Source organism: Cnephaeus nilssonii, assembly GCF_951640355.1.
Source record: "Cnephaeus nilssonii genome assembly, chromosome: 10".
In the NCBI taxonomy this organism is placed as follows: Eukaryota; Metazoa; Chordata; class Mammalia; order Chiroptera; family Vespertilionidae; genus Cnephaeus; species Cnephaeus nilssonii.
In genome coordinates, this window is record NC_137081.1 from 47,301,853 (window position 1) to 47,315,167 (window position 13,315).

At 37.9% G+C, this 13,315-nt stretch overlaps 2 protein-coding genes across 2 annotated transcripts in view; one reads left to right on the forward strand and one right to left on the reverse strand.

The window, feature by feature from the left end:
* The window catches only part of FASTKD1 (FAST kinase domains 1), a gene marked incomplete at its 5' end in the record, with an annotated part of 28,576 nt that extends 26,529 nt beyond the window's left edge, over positions 1-2,047 (forward strand). Inside the window, 3 exon segments of the mRNA XM_079782427.1 lie at positions 49-187; positions 770-884; positions 1,817-2,047. Of these exon segments, the coding sequence (XP_079638553.1) occupies positions 49-187; positions 770-884; positions 1,817-1,912 (350 nt within the window). The 3' untranslated portion in view covers positions 1,913-2,047.
* Positions 2,048-6,588: 4,541 nt separating this feature from the next.
* The window catches only part of LOC307106007 (BBSome complex member BBS5), a 47,793-nt gene continuing 41,066 nt past the window's right edge, over positions 6,589-13,315 (reverse strand). Inside the window, exons 15-17 of the mRNA XM_079782067.1 lie at positions 12,294-12,479; positions 10,967-11,113; positions 6,589-7,133 (exon numbers count right to left, since the gene is read on the reverse strand). Of these exons, the coding sequence (XP_079638193.1) occupies positions 7,022-7,133; positions 10,967-11,113; positions 12,294-12,479 (445 nt within the window). The 3' untranslated portion in view covers positions 6,589-7,021. The remainder of the gene's footprint in view (positions 7,134-10,966; positions 11,114-12,293; positions 12,480-13,315) is intronic.

Here is a 13,315-nt window from a genome sequence, read left to right on the forward strand (position 1 = left end):
CTTATAAGTTGGATAATTCATACTGTTGATTCTTGTACTTGCTTATAGATTTTGAGTGTATCTTGGATAAAAGAAAAAAACCTCTTCCTTACGGAAGCCATAATACAACTTTAGGAAAACTGCCACAAATGCACTGGGAATCAACTACCCAAATAGTTGGATCCAATCTGCCACCAGGAGCTGAAAAGTAAGTTAATTTTTAGTTTCAGATTTTGTCATCTAAATGTTATACTTGGCATAATCTAATGAACTCATTTATCAAGGATTTATGGAGTAGCAGAATCTGCTTCTCATCCATCTTATGCATTCTGCCTCTATACCTTTGCTTTTTCTGTGCTTTCTGCTTTAATGTCCATCCTTCATTGTCCAAAGCCTAGCATAAAGTGCTAATCTCCTAGTTGACTTCAGCAGAAGCAAATAGTATCTTCTTTGGAGCCTCCGTACCTTTCTGCTTTTCTGATAGCACTCCGCCACTTTTTACTAAAGCTATGTCATTTAATCTTTGCATCTCACAGTGTCTTCCTTACATGTGGTAGGTTCATAATAAATACATATTGGATAGAGAAACAAATGGATGAAAGCATGGAGATATTTATTATAATTGCTATAATTCTAAGAAATAGGCTTAATTGTCAATAATTTAGACAGACAATAACTTGGTATACTCATTTATATTCATTTGATTTTTTATAAAATACAACCTTTTCCTGAAAGGCTTATAATTATTCATTTTGATTTTAGAACAAATATTTATTTTTATCTTACATAGAATTGCTTTGGAATTTTTGGATTTAAGAGCTTTTTGTAGAAACATTCCTCATTTAAAAGGGAAATCTGCTATGAAAAAACGACATTTGGAGATTTTGGGCTATCGTGTAATTCAGGTATGAGATACTCATGTAAATCATCCTCTTAAAAAACCTATGGTATGTGAATTATATCTTAATGAAAAAATGCTTTATGTAGACAGTTATTCAGACAGAAAAATGTACATGTGTTTCCTTTTAATGATGAAGTTCTAGAATTACATCTTTTTAAAAAAATTTTAAAAATATTTTTATTGATTTCAGAGAGGAAGGGGAGAGGGACAGAGAGATAGAAACATTAATGATGAGAGAGAATCATCGATTGGTTGCCTCCCACTGGGGATCAAACCCGCAATCCGGGCACATGCCCTTGATCAGAATCGAACCTGGGACCCTTCAGTCCGCAGGCCAATGCTCTATCCATTGAGCCAAGCCAGCTAGGGTGAATTACATCTTTTTAATATTTAAAAAAGTTGTATTAAAATATCTGAAACAAAATATCCTCTATTTTTTGGAAGAATGTATAATCATAAAAGCATAATATGCTAATTAGACCAGATGACTTTCCGGACAACTGTTCAGATGAAGCCGCGGTGGCGGGGGCCAAGCCCCTTGCATGAATTTTGTGCATCCAGCCTCTAGTAGTAAATAAAAATCATTACTTGTACCTAGAAGACCTGTTGACTTGTCTTCATTTATCTTACCAGATGGATAGAGTTTTAAAAGAAAAAGGCTAGAGTATGAATGTTGGAAAGGTGCCTAGAAAAAAGTGACCATTGTTGGTATTATAGGAACAGGAGAATGAAAAGAGCTGTGAGGCAGAAAAAGGTCTTCTGGGCCGCCAGGAAGAAGGACCCACTTGGCTTCCAAAACGGGTTCAAAGGCTATGCTTATGTAAACTAACTTCATAGGGTTTCTACTGCTATGCTCAGTAGTGCTTAGAAGTCTTCCCTGATGTTTTTTGTTGTTGCCTTAATATCCACTCAATCTGCATTCTTATTTTTTCACAGATCCCTCATTTTGAATGGAACTCTATGGCATTGTCAACAAAGGATGCTCGAATGGACTACCTAAGAGAACGTATATTTGGAGATGGCAAATCATGATAGTAGTTTTTATTTAAAATTAGTTACCATAGTGTATTACATATGAACTTATTTTAATTAAGTGGTCTGACTCAGTTAAATAATTGACTGGTTTTAAGGTCAATTGAATCCATATTAAAATAAACAGACATTTTACAATAGAATATCCTCTCTACTGTCTGTTGGGAAATTGTTCAAAATTCTTAATATAAAAGACATGTAGCTTTTAAGAAACTTAAATAGTTTACAATACAATTCATCTTTGAGTACATACTATGTGCCAGGAACTGTTTTTGATATTGAGAATACAGCAGTGAGTACACTGTATCTTCAGGAGTGTAGTCAAACAAAGTAAATGAATAAAATATACCTTAGCCCTAGCTGGTTTGGCTCAGTGGATAGAACATTGGCCTGTGGACGGGTTCAATTCTGGTCAAGGGCACATGCCCGGGTTATGGGCTCGATCACCAATAGGGGGCATGCAGGAGGCAGCCGATCAATGATTCTCATCATTGATGCTTTTATCTCTCCCTTTTCCCTTCTTTTCTGGGGAAAAAAAAAAAAAAATATATATATATATATATATATATATATATATATATATATATGTATATGTGTGTGTGTGTGTGTGTGTGTGTGTGTGTGTATGCATATACACATCTTAGATGATATATTTTTTAAATATATTTTATTGATTTTTTTACAGAGAGGAAGGGAGAGGGAGAGTTAGAAACATCGATGAGAGAGAAACATCAATCGGCTGCCTCCTGTACACCCCCTACTGAGGATGTACCCGCAACCAAGGTACATGTCCTTGATCGGAATCAAACCTGGGACCCTTGAGTCCGCAGGCTGACGCTCTATCCACTGAGCCAAACTGGTTAGGGCTCCTTAGATAATGTTAAGTGGTATGGAGAAGAATTCATAGGAACATTATGGGTGGGTGTAATTTTCAATAGGGTGGTCTGGGAAAGACTTACGAGGTTATCATTTAAGTAAGGACTTAAGGAGGTGAGGCTGACTCAGGGTAGAGTACTTTAGGCAAAGAGATGAGTAGGTGCAAAGATCCTGAGGTAGGAATATGCCTGCTATGTTTGAAAATAACAAGGAATCTACTGTGGCTAGAGCAGAACAAATGGGTTGGAAGTATAAGAGGAAAGGTAGATAACAGTCAGAGTATGATCTCATGGCTACTCTGAGTGAGATGAGAGGCCGTTGGAGAGTTTCTGGCAAAGAAATGAAGCACTCATATTCTAACTGGATCACTTTGACTACTCTGATGATATGAGAAAAGACTGCAGTGGGGCAAGTGTATAAGCAGGGAAACCCATTGGAAGATCATTACAGTAATCCAGACAAGAAATGGATGGAGTCTTGGAGAGGGTAGTGGCAGTGGAGGTAATGAGAAGTGGTCAGATTTTTTAATGTATTTGAAGGCAGAGGCAACAGAACTTGCCCAAAGATTGGGTATGAAGTATGAAAAAAAGAGAGGAGTTAAGGACAATTCTGTTTTTGTCCTGAGCAACTGAAAAGATGTCAATGCCATTGACTGATCTGGGGAAGTCCAGGAGAAGAGGAAGGTGGGAAGTGGTGGTGGTGGGGGTGAGGATCACAAGTTTGTTTTAGACATGTTGAGTTTGTGATGCCTTTTAAATATCTAAGTGGAGTAGGCACTTCAATAAATGAGTTTGGAAGCCAGGGGAGAGGTGCAGGTTTCAGATTTAAATTTGGAAGTTTCAAGCAGTATTTAATGTGATAAGACTAGAAGATTTTCCTCTAATGAAAGTGATTAGAGGAAAGTGTGACTGAAGGAAAGGTCTGAGGACTGAGCTCCGGGTGCTTGGACATGAAGGGGTCAAGAGGAAGAGGGTCAAGAAGAAGCAAAGGAGACTAGACAGGCTTGGCCAGTGAGGTAGGAGGAAGCCAAGTAGGTGAGCTGGAAACTGGGAAATATCCATTAAATTTAGTAATGTGAAAATCACTGGTGTCCTGGCCTGTGTGGCTCCTTTGGGTATCATCCCATGCACCAAAAGGTTGCTCCTTCGATCCCAGTCAGGTTACATGCCCTGGTTGTGGGCTCAGTCCCTGGAGGCAGCCAATTGATGTTTTGCTCTCACATTGCTGTTTCTCTCTCTCCCTGTCCCTTCCTCTCTCTCTAAAAAAAAAAAAAAAAAAAAAAAAAATCTTTTAAAAAATCACTGGTAACTGTGAAAAGAGTAATAAAAGAGTAGTGAGTAGTTTTGGTGAAGTGATGAGTTTGAAAGTCTGACTGATTTAAAAGAAAGTGGGAGGAGACAAGACTTGCTTATAAGTGGAAGCAAAGAAATGGGGAGATAGCTGATGGGGAAGTGAACCAATCTTGACTTGGTCTGATCCAACAGATGCTGAGGAAGGAATAATGATTTCCTCTCTGTCTTACAACACATTTATTCAATTAAATAGTTACTTAGGGCCTACTTATGTGATATAATGTGGGAAAATTCATGGGGCCTCCCTATAAGGGCACTGGATAGACGGGCCTTGAAAAGGGTCTGTCTCTAACTGGTGTTCTTATTCCAAGGCAGCTGCATGATTGCCTGTCCTTGGAAAGGGGTCACATGAATGTTATTTAAGCAAACTGTAATAGTAACAGATATAGAGGTTAAGTGTTCTTGGAGTGAACTTTGCTCAAGGAAGATTGGATTGAGAGTCCATGACTCAAGGATTGCTTTGTCTCCACAAGGAGGTGCGTGTGGCTCGCTGCCCAGACCTATAGCACGACGCCCGGGAGTTCGGGAGGGGAGCCAAAATTTGGGATATAAATGTACTGCTCTCTGTGAATAAACTTGCCTTCAGCAGCATCACTGCTGTTGGACCTCCTGACCCCTGCTTTTGCTTCTCTCTCTTTCTTCTTCTTCGTCACCATCTCCTACTTTCAGGATTACCCTGTTCTCTGTCTGAGCAGGTCTCCGACAATATAATCCCTAGCCCTTCTTCCAAGAGTGGTATAATTGTGCTCAGTGGAAAGCCATATTGTAAGACCTTTAGGCCACCTGGTCCGGGGGTGGGAAGTGTGGGTAATTGACTATCTGAAATTTGTTATCTTCTGACTCCATGACCCTAAAATTCATTCTGTCTCAAAATAAAGTTGGTGGCTAGAGTGCCTTGAATCTTAAAATATGTGCCCTGCATGTAATTTGCTCCACTGATATTTAGTTTAGGTTTAAAATATACAATTATTTTGCATGTCGAGCTCCAGTTCTTAATTTTACAAAATGTGAACTTCACAGAACCTTTTGTGCAAAACAGAATCAGTACAGTAAGCAAATGAAAGATGTCTCTCCTTACTTAGTTTCCTAATTCTGAATTTCCTCATGATACTCATTTGTATTAGCTGATACACTTAATGCTAAGTGTTTATTATCCATTTTATGAATGTGTCCTATTTCTCAAGCAAATGATTACCAGGACTAAACCCCTTGAACAGGTTAAAATATTTTACTGTGTAACTTTTAGAATAAAATGATTAGACTGGTGAGGGTTATAAATTAAACTGACGAGGGTTATAAATGAAAACCCAGATAGTATATATTTTAGATACATAAAAATCCTGATTAAATGACCCACGTATACCTTTCACTTATTGTCACACAAAATCTGACTTCTCATATACCACATCTCTCCTTTCTCTAAGTTACCTGATTCAAAGAATATATAAATATATTTGTATGTATTTATATTTTTGTTTGATGATTTTTCTGTCTAAATAACTAAATAAAGCATTTTTTCATTAAGATATAATTCACATACCATAAAATCCACTCTTAAAGTATACAGGTCAGTGGTTTTTAGTACATTCACATGATGTACATGCAACCATCATCAGCACTATCTAATTCCAGAACATTTTCCTTATCCCAAAGCATTATTTTTACAACTTAATCTCATGTCTACAGAGTTCAGCACTCTCCCTAATCAGAGAATACTCCAAATCAGTCCTAAATCAGGTTTCTCAGAAAATAGCATGTCAGGATAGATGTTAAACAAGTTTATGAAAGCAGGTGAGGCCCATAAGCGAGGATTAGTTGATGATTGGAGAGCATTGAATGTGATGGTTCTGGACAAACCTACGAGTCAACTTACTATATACACTGGGGCAAAAGTCAGTTTACAGTTGTGAGTGTGTGAAACACAGTTTATTCCTGCATTATTATTTATTAATTATTGAATTATTTTTCATATGAACAACTGTGAACCTGTTGCTCCACCCTGTATACTAATACACTAAGAACAAACAGCTTGAATATAAGGGTCTTATATCCCAGGAAAATGGAATAATACCGTCATCTTCCCTTCAGAAATTTGCAATAGCTCTTTCCTGGAAAGTATAGATAAACCAATGAATACACACCCTCCTCCATACCACCCACTGGCCCCAACTTCTGCCTCAGCAGTTTAAGGACACTTCCCCTCCCTCTCACCACAGATACTTTTGTTAATGGCTTGAAAATGCGATTGGCTGGTTTTAAATCGAAAAAATTTTATTTAAATCACAAACAGTATACCAGTGTCACAAAAGAATGGAGAAAAAGATCACTTGAATTTGATTACTTAGAGACTTTTCCCGTTCAAATGAGACTCATTTATTATACTCTTTAAATAGCATTTTGGAAGTCTCTTGGCATGTAATCTTTAATATAATGCACAGGATTCTTGTCATATCTTGAAGCACTAGGAGGGAATGTTTTTGATGTTTTAAACATTTTAAAAAATGTAGATGTACATATCTCATTTTCCAGTTTAATTTGTAATAGGAAACATGTAAAGTTACCCTAAAAATGCAAATGAAGGAATTAGCAACTCAAATTTAGGAACCTGCTTTATAGTCATTGATTGAGAGATCTCAAAAGAAATAATCTGTTCAAATTAATATTTAATTTCTCATTAGAAAATGGTTTTAAGATATGATCCTTATATTGAAGATTCAGTGTCTCTGAGGTTTTGATACCCACTGCTAACCTCTTGCACAGTAACTTAGTGGATAATTTCTACATGGATCTCTGTATAGGCTTTAAAAAAACCCCAATAAATTAAAGTCCTGTTATCCAAACAAACCACCTCCCAATCTATTACATTTTTTCACCTTCTTGTTTACAGTTTAGACACTTTGAAGAGATTTAAACGTGTTGCGAGGCAACTAGCTCCTGAAGCATAACGTATTTCCTTCAACATCCCAGCCCATTCCTTTTTATCATCTTCATACCTGGTAGAGAAAAAAGAATAATCAATAAGCAGTTTTTAAGTAGACAGTTCTTTATGTGTTAAATATACAAATGTGAATCTTTGAGAAACCCTACTGGTTCTTAGCCAGAGGAGGTTGCCCTTGACTGGGGTAGAATAATATTTGAATTCCTCCCAAAATATTCATCCTTTGAATGAGCTATGTCTGAACTTCCATAGTATTTAATCTGGATGCTTAGGCAGTTACGTCTTATCTGGGAATCAGAGACTGTCCAGAGGTGAGGAATAATACACAGGCAATTAATCATTCAATTTGGACTGATAGATATGGCTGGTTTTTATGAATCAAGGCCAACAGACTCTATCTTAAGGTAAGAACTGGATGAGCAGGGACCGATGGTTGCCTTGGTTATGAATTTCAGTTGTTCTCATACCCTAGTGCTCAGCACAGAACCTGACACTAGTGGTTACACCATAAAAATCAATTTTCCTGCCCCTGTGTGAGTACTACTCTTAGACAGCACTTGATGTTAAGTAAGATCTGGTTGTTCCCTGTGAATATTCAGGGTTATAAAGTTTCAGACAACTAGAATTCCTCTGCCTGGTGCCTGGAATGCTTTTCTGTCTTTGAGAAACTCCCAAATGCTGCCTTCTCTCTGAAGCCTTTCTTGCCTTCGTCTCTTCATTTTTCACATTGTCCTTTAAATAGTATCTTTATAGCAATTATTCTGTTTTAATACCCCTCCTATATTTATGTTCTTAACAAGCTCAAGGGCATTTGAGGACAAATAATATATCTTACTCATTTTCCCTCCAGAGGCAATCATTACTTGGCATAAAGAAATACCCCAGCCCTGGCTGGTGCAGTGGTGACAGTGTCAGCCCAAGCACCAGAGGGTGGAGGATTCCATTCTCAGTTAAGGGCAGGTACCTGGGTTGCAGGATTGATCCCAGCCCTGGTCCCCTTGTGTGGGAGGCAGCCAATCGATGTGTCAACCAATTGACCTCTCTCTCTCTCTCTCTTTCCCTCTCCCCCCACCCCCGTGCTTTCCTCTCTCCTTCCACTATCTCTAAAAAAATTAGTGAAAAAAATATCCTTGGGTGAGGATTAATAATTAGCTGATAACTATGTAAGATATGCACTATGTGACTTAATTTCTTCAATAGTTCAAATTTAATTCTCAACAGTTGTATTATACATCAAGTGATTTTTATGTAGAGAAAAGTAGGCAAAAAATATTTTACTACTAATAAAGGGAAGAACCTTAATTATCTAAAGAAAATTTGGGGCAGAAAATTAAGAGAATGTTTTTTAAAAAAATATATTTTTCTTGATTTCAGAGAGGAAGTGAGGGAGGGAGGGAGGGAAGGAGGGAGGGAGAGAGAAAGAGAGAAAGATGAATGATGAGAATCATTGATTGGTTGCCTCCTGATTTCAGAGAGGAAGGGAGAGGGAGAGAGGGAGAGATAGAAACATCAATGATGAGAGAGAGTCATTGATTGGCTGCCTCCTGCGCACCCCCCACTGTAGATTGAGCACAACCTGCGCATGTGCCCTGACTGGGAATTGAACTGTGACCTGGTTTATAGGTTGAAGTTCAATCACTGAGCCATGTCAGCTGGGCAAGAGAGAATGGTTTTAAATGACCTAATGAAAAAAAATGACATTTAAGCATGAGGAAGTAGAAGTTAAATGAGGCTGAAAAGGCTTGCTTCCTGGCAGTTATACTGATCATTGTCATCTCTTTTTTACATCTCTGCATGTGTGAATAGACCTTCACTAGGAGGTTGAGGGCAAGTGGGCAGCCACTTTCCCAAAGATCAGTGGCTTTCCACCAAGTCACACTGATTGCTGGACCCCACCTCCAGACTTTCAGTAGGTCTGTGGTGAGGGCTGTGAACTGGCATATTGGACGAATACCAGGTGCTGCTGTTGCTGCTTTGGGAGCCACTGCAGATCATTGGTTCTCAAATTTGACTGCACGTTGGTCTTAGGCTCTACAGCAGTGGTTCTCAACCGGTGGGTCATGACCCACCGGTTGAGAACCGCTAGCAGGGTCGCCTAAGACCATAGGAAAACACAGATATTTACATTACGATTCATAACAGTAGCAAAATTACAGTTATGAAGTAGCAATGAAAATAATTTTATGGTTGGGGGTCACCACAACATGAGGAACTGTATTAAAGGGTCGCGGCATTAGAAAGGTTGAGAACCACTGCAAGCTGAGGGGGAAAGCATAAGTTTGGCAGTTTCTGGATGGATGTTCAGCTTGAACTCACTTATGCTCACCTCAGGCAACTGAGATCTATTTCCTGTAAACTTAGATCCCCAAGCACAGTGCCTGGGCTGAAGGCAGCAGGCACATGGTTTTCTTTTTTTTTTTTTTTAAATATATTTTATTGATTTTTTTTACAGAGAGGAAGGGAGAGGGATAGAGAGCTAGAAACATCGATGAGAGAAACATCGATCAGCTGCCTCTGCACACCCCCACTGGGGACGTGCCCGCAACCAAGGTAGTACATGCCCTTGACCGGAATCGAACTTGGGACCTTTCAGTCCGCAGGCCGACGCTCTATCCACTGAGCCAAACCGGTTTCGGCAGGCACATGGTTTTCTGATGGTGACCAGACATCTATGCACTATACACCCTGCTTCTGACTTATGTGACTCTTCATGACACAACACTTATCTGGGAGGTAAAGTGGATGGCTACTTTTTATTTTTTTAAAAAGCTTTTCTAGCCCTAGCTGGTTTGGCTCAGTAGATAGAGTCATCAGCCTGCGGAATGAAGGGTCCTGGGATCGATTCTGGTCAAGGGCACATACGATCCCCAGTGGGGGGTGTGCAGGAGACAGCCAATCAAGGATGTTTCTCATATTGATGTTTCTATCTCTCTCTCTCGTTCTCCCTTCCTCTCTGAAATCAATTTAAAAAAATACAATTTTTTTGCCCTAACCGATTTGGCTCAGTGGATAGAGCGTCGGCCTGCAGACTGAAAGGTCCCAGGTTCGATTCTGGTCAAGGGCATGTACCTTGGTTGCGGGCACATCCCCAGTGGGAGGTGTGCAGGAGGAGCTGATCAATATGTTTCTAACTCTCTATCTCTCTCCCTTCCTCTCTGTAAAAAATCAATAAAATATATTTTTAAAAATATATGAATTTTTTTATAAAAAAAGCTTTTGTAACTAAATCCTCAAGAAATACGTAAAACCATAGAAATTAGATTTAAAATAGAATTAATGAATTCATGAAAAACTCAAGAGTTTAAATATTTCTTCAGAACTCTGTTTTCTGAGGAAATTAAAGTACTCTCTGGTAGAAAGGTAGGTGGCTTGTAAGTAGCCTAGAGCATTGCACTTTTAGAGCTGGAATGGAGCTTAAAGGATCAACAGTCCAATTCTCATTTGATTGGTTAAGAAACAAGCCCAGCCCTAGCCAGCTTGGCTCATTGGATAGAACGTCAGCCTGTGGACTGAAGGGTCCCAGGTTTGGTTCCGACCAAGGGCACATGCCTGGGTTGTGGCTTGATCCCCAATGGGGGTTGTGCAGGAGGCAGCCGATCAATGATTCTCTCTCATCATTGATGTTTCTATCTCTCTCTCCTTCTCTCTTCCTCTCTTGAAATCAATAAAGAAATACATTTTAAAAAAAATGAAACAAGCCCAGATAGGTTCTGGTTAGAAGTAGCAGCATTAGCAAAAGTTCAATTAGATTCTGAGTCTACTACCAATAAGTAGATTACATTTTGGGAAAGCCTGGCTTACTATTTACTTAAAAATTGTTCATTTTGTCAATTACCACTTATCTGAATTTAATATTTGGTTCAGAAAATTGGAGTGGAGAGAACTTACTTCCATATATCATTGACTTCAGTGGGTGCAAACTCTTTGGACTCCAGCTGAATCATGGCAAAACCACTGATGGCATACAGGGATCCAGCCAGACTCACCAAACTGATGGAACTTCTTTCCTGGGGAAATTCGGTCATTGCTTCCCATCTAGGAATTATTGAAAAGATAACCAATGTAAAACTAAAGAAATGCCAAATGTATTTACTGACCAATTATAGGTAATTATAAAGAAATTCAAGAAGCATGGGAACCCAAAATTAGAAGATGAAATTTGCTACTAGGAAATATCTAAATATTATTCCTTCCTTTGAAAGAAATAACCAGATTAGATATAAAGTTCTCAATATGACAATAATATATGCATACTATAGACAATCTGGAAAATACAGAAAGGTATAGAAGAAAACAAATATCCCCTATGATCATACCTTCCAGACATAATCAGAAGTAACATTTTGGTGTAATTTTGTCATTTTTATAAAAGGATACATTTAAATATTAACATCCATTCATACATATAAATGAAACTAAGAAAATAATTACAATTTTGTGTGCAGCTTCTTTAACTTTCTATATCATGAGTTTACCCATATTATATAGTCTTCAAAAACATTATTTTTTAATGATTATTTAAGTCCTAGCCATAGAAGTTCCTTGTAATTTTCAGATACTAAAGTCTATTTTGTAATCAGGCATACATGGTTTCTTAAAAATGTAATAATAGTTTAATTTTTTCTTCATTGCTAAACTGAGAGTATAAAAATTATATATTTATTCAGTGTGTGAGTTCAAAAATTTAAAAAAGACGAATTTTCTGTAAATATTTGTCTAATGTTTTCACAATAACTTTAAACCAATAACAGCTTAAAAGTGAAAAATTTAAGAATATCATAAAGAGCATAAAAGAATTAAACTTCTGAAGCACTCATGCTTTACAAATATCACAAGCTACGGGTGGAGGTCTTTTCATCCTTAAAGAAACTACCTGTTTCAAATCAAATAACTCTATAGAGACATGTATATCCACTTATGTGTAGATAATTATTCAGAAGTGTTACCTTTGCATGAATAAATTCACAAAGTTAATAACAAGTACAAATTAAGCACTCCAACATTACCTTGAGGGTCATGCGTTCCAAATTACAAACATGTAATGCAGCAAAATGTTACGCATTTTTACACTCAGTAACAGGAAAAGAAACCCAGATGAAGATATTTTCTCTTTAAGCCTTACTTTCCTATCCTCCTCTCCCTGTGGTCTAGAAAGCTTAACATTTATCCAAAGTTAAAACTTAAAATATATAGTGATTCACATGCAGTAACTCACTTATTGGTTGTGAGGTCAAAAGCTTCAACAGATGCTGAAAGACCATCTTCAGTGACACCTCCTGCAACCACAATTTTGCCTTTATGGATAGCCACTCCGAACATCGAACGTGGGGTTTTCATTGGAGGCATATCTTTCCAGTCTCCTTTTTTGGGGTTGTAGATAAATACTCTGTTTGTACATTTTCTGTAAACATAAAAGACAACAAAATGATCCTTATAGAACCTTTCTTTTTTGAAAGAAGCAACTTCACGAGGCATCTAGCTTTGCTTCTCATATGAAATATGTAGTATAGCAGAGGATCAGAAAACCCCCAAAGTATTCTTTATCTAATTTATTTTTCCTTTTTATTGAATTTATTGGGGTGACACTGATCAACCCCAAAGTTTACTTAATCGGAACATATGCCACCAAGCAAAGGACAATTTTTCAAATGTGAGGATCAAAACTATTTTGTAATTTAATTATACTATTGGAAGGTAGAGCACCTTTACTCTTTTTGTTGTTGTTGTTTTTAATACATTTTATTGATTTTTACAGAGAGGAAGGGAGAGGGATAGAGAGTTAGAAACATCGATGAGGGAGGACCATGGATCAGCTGCCTCCTGCACACCCCCTACTGGGCATGTGCCCGCAACCAAGGTACATGCCCTTGACTGGAAATAAAGCCTGTGATCCTTCAGTGCACAGGCTGATGCTCTAACCACTGAGCACATCGACCAGGGCAGGAAATCCACATAGAGTATATTTTAATTCTGTTTCTAAATTCAATGGAAGACATGAATAGAGCAAAATATAAACCATAAGCCCTTCATTGTGTGTTAGTAACAAAATGTTTATTTCATTATCTGAATATCCTGAGAATGAATCAGCTAACTTAAAAAGTAATTAGGTGAGACTGTACCTATTTTAAAATTTATGTAATATGCCCTAACCAGTTTGGCTCAGTGGATAGAGCGTAGGCCTGTGGACTGAAGAGTCACGGGTTCGATTCTGGTCAAGGGCATGTACCTTGGTTGCTG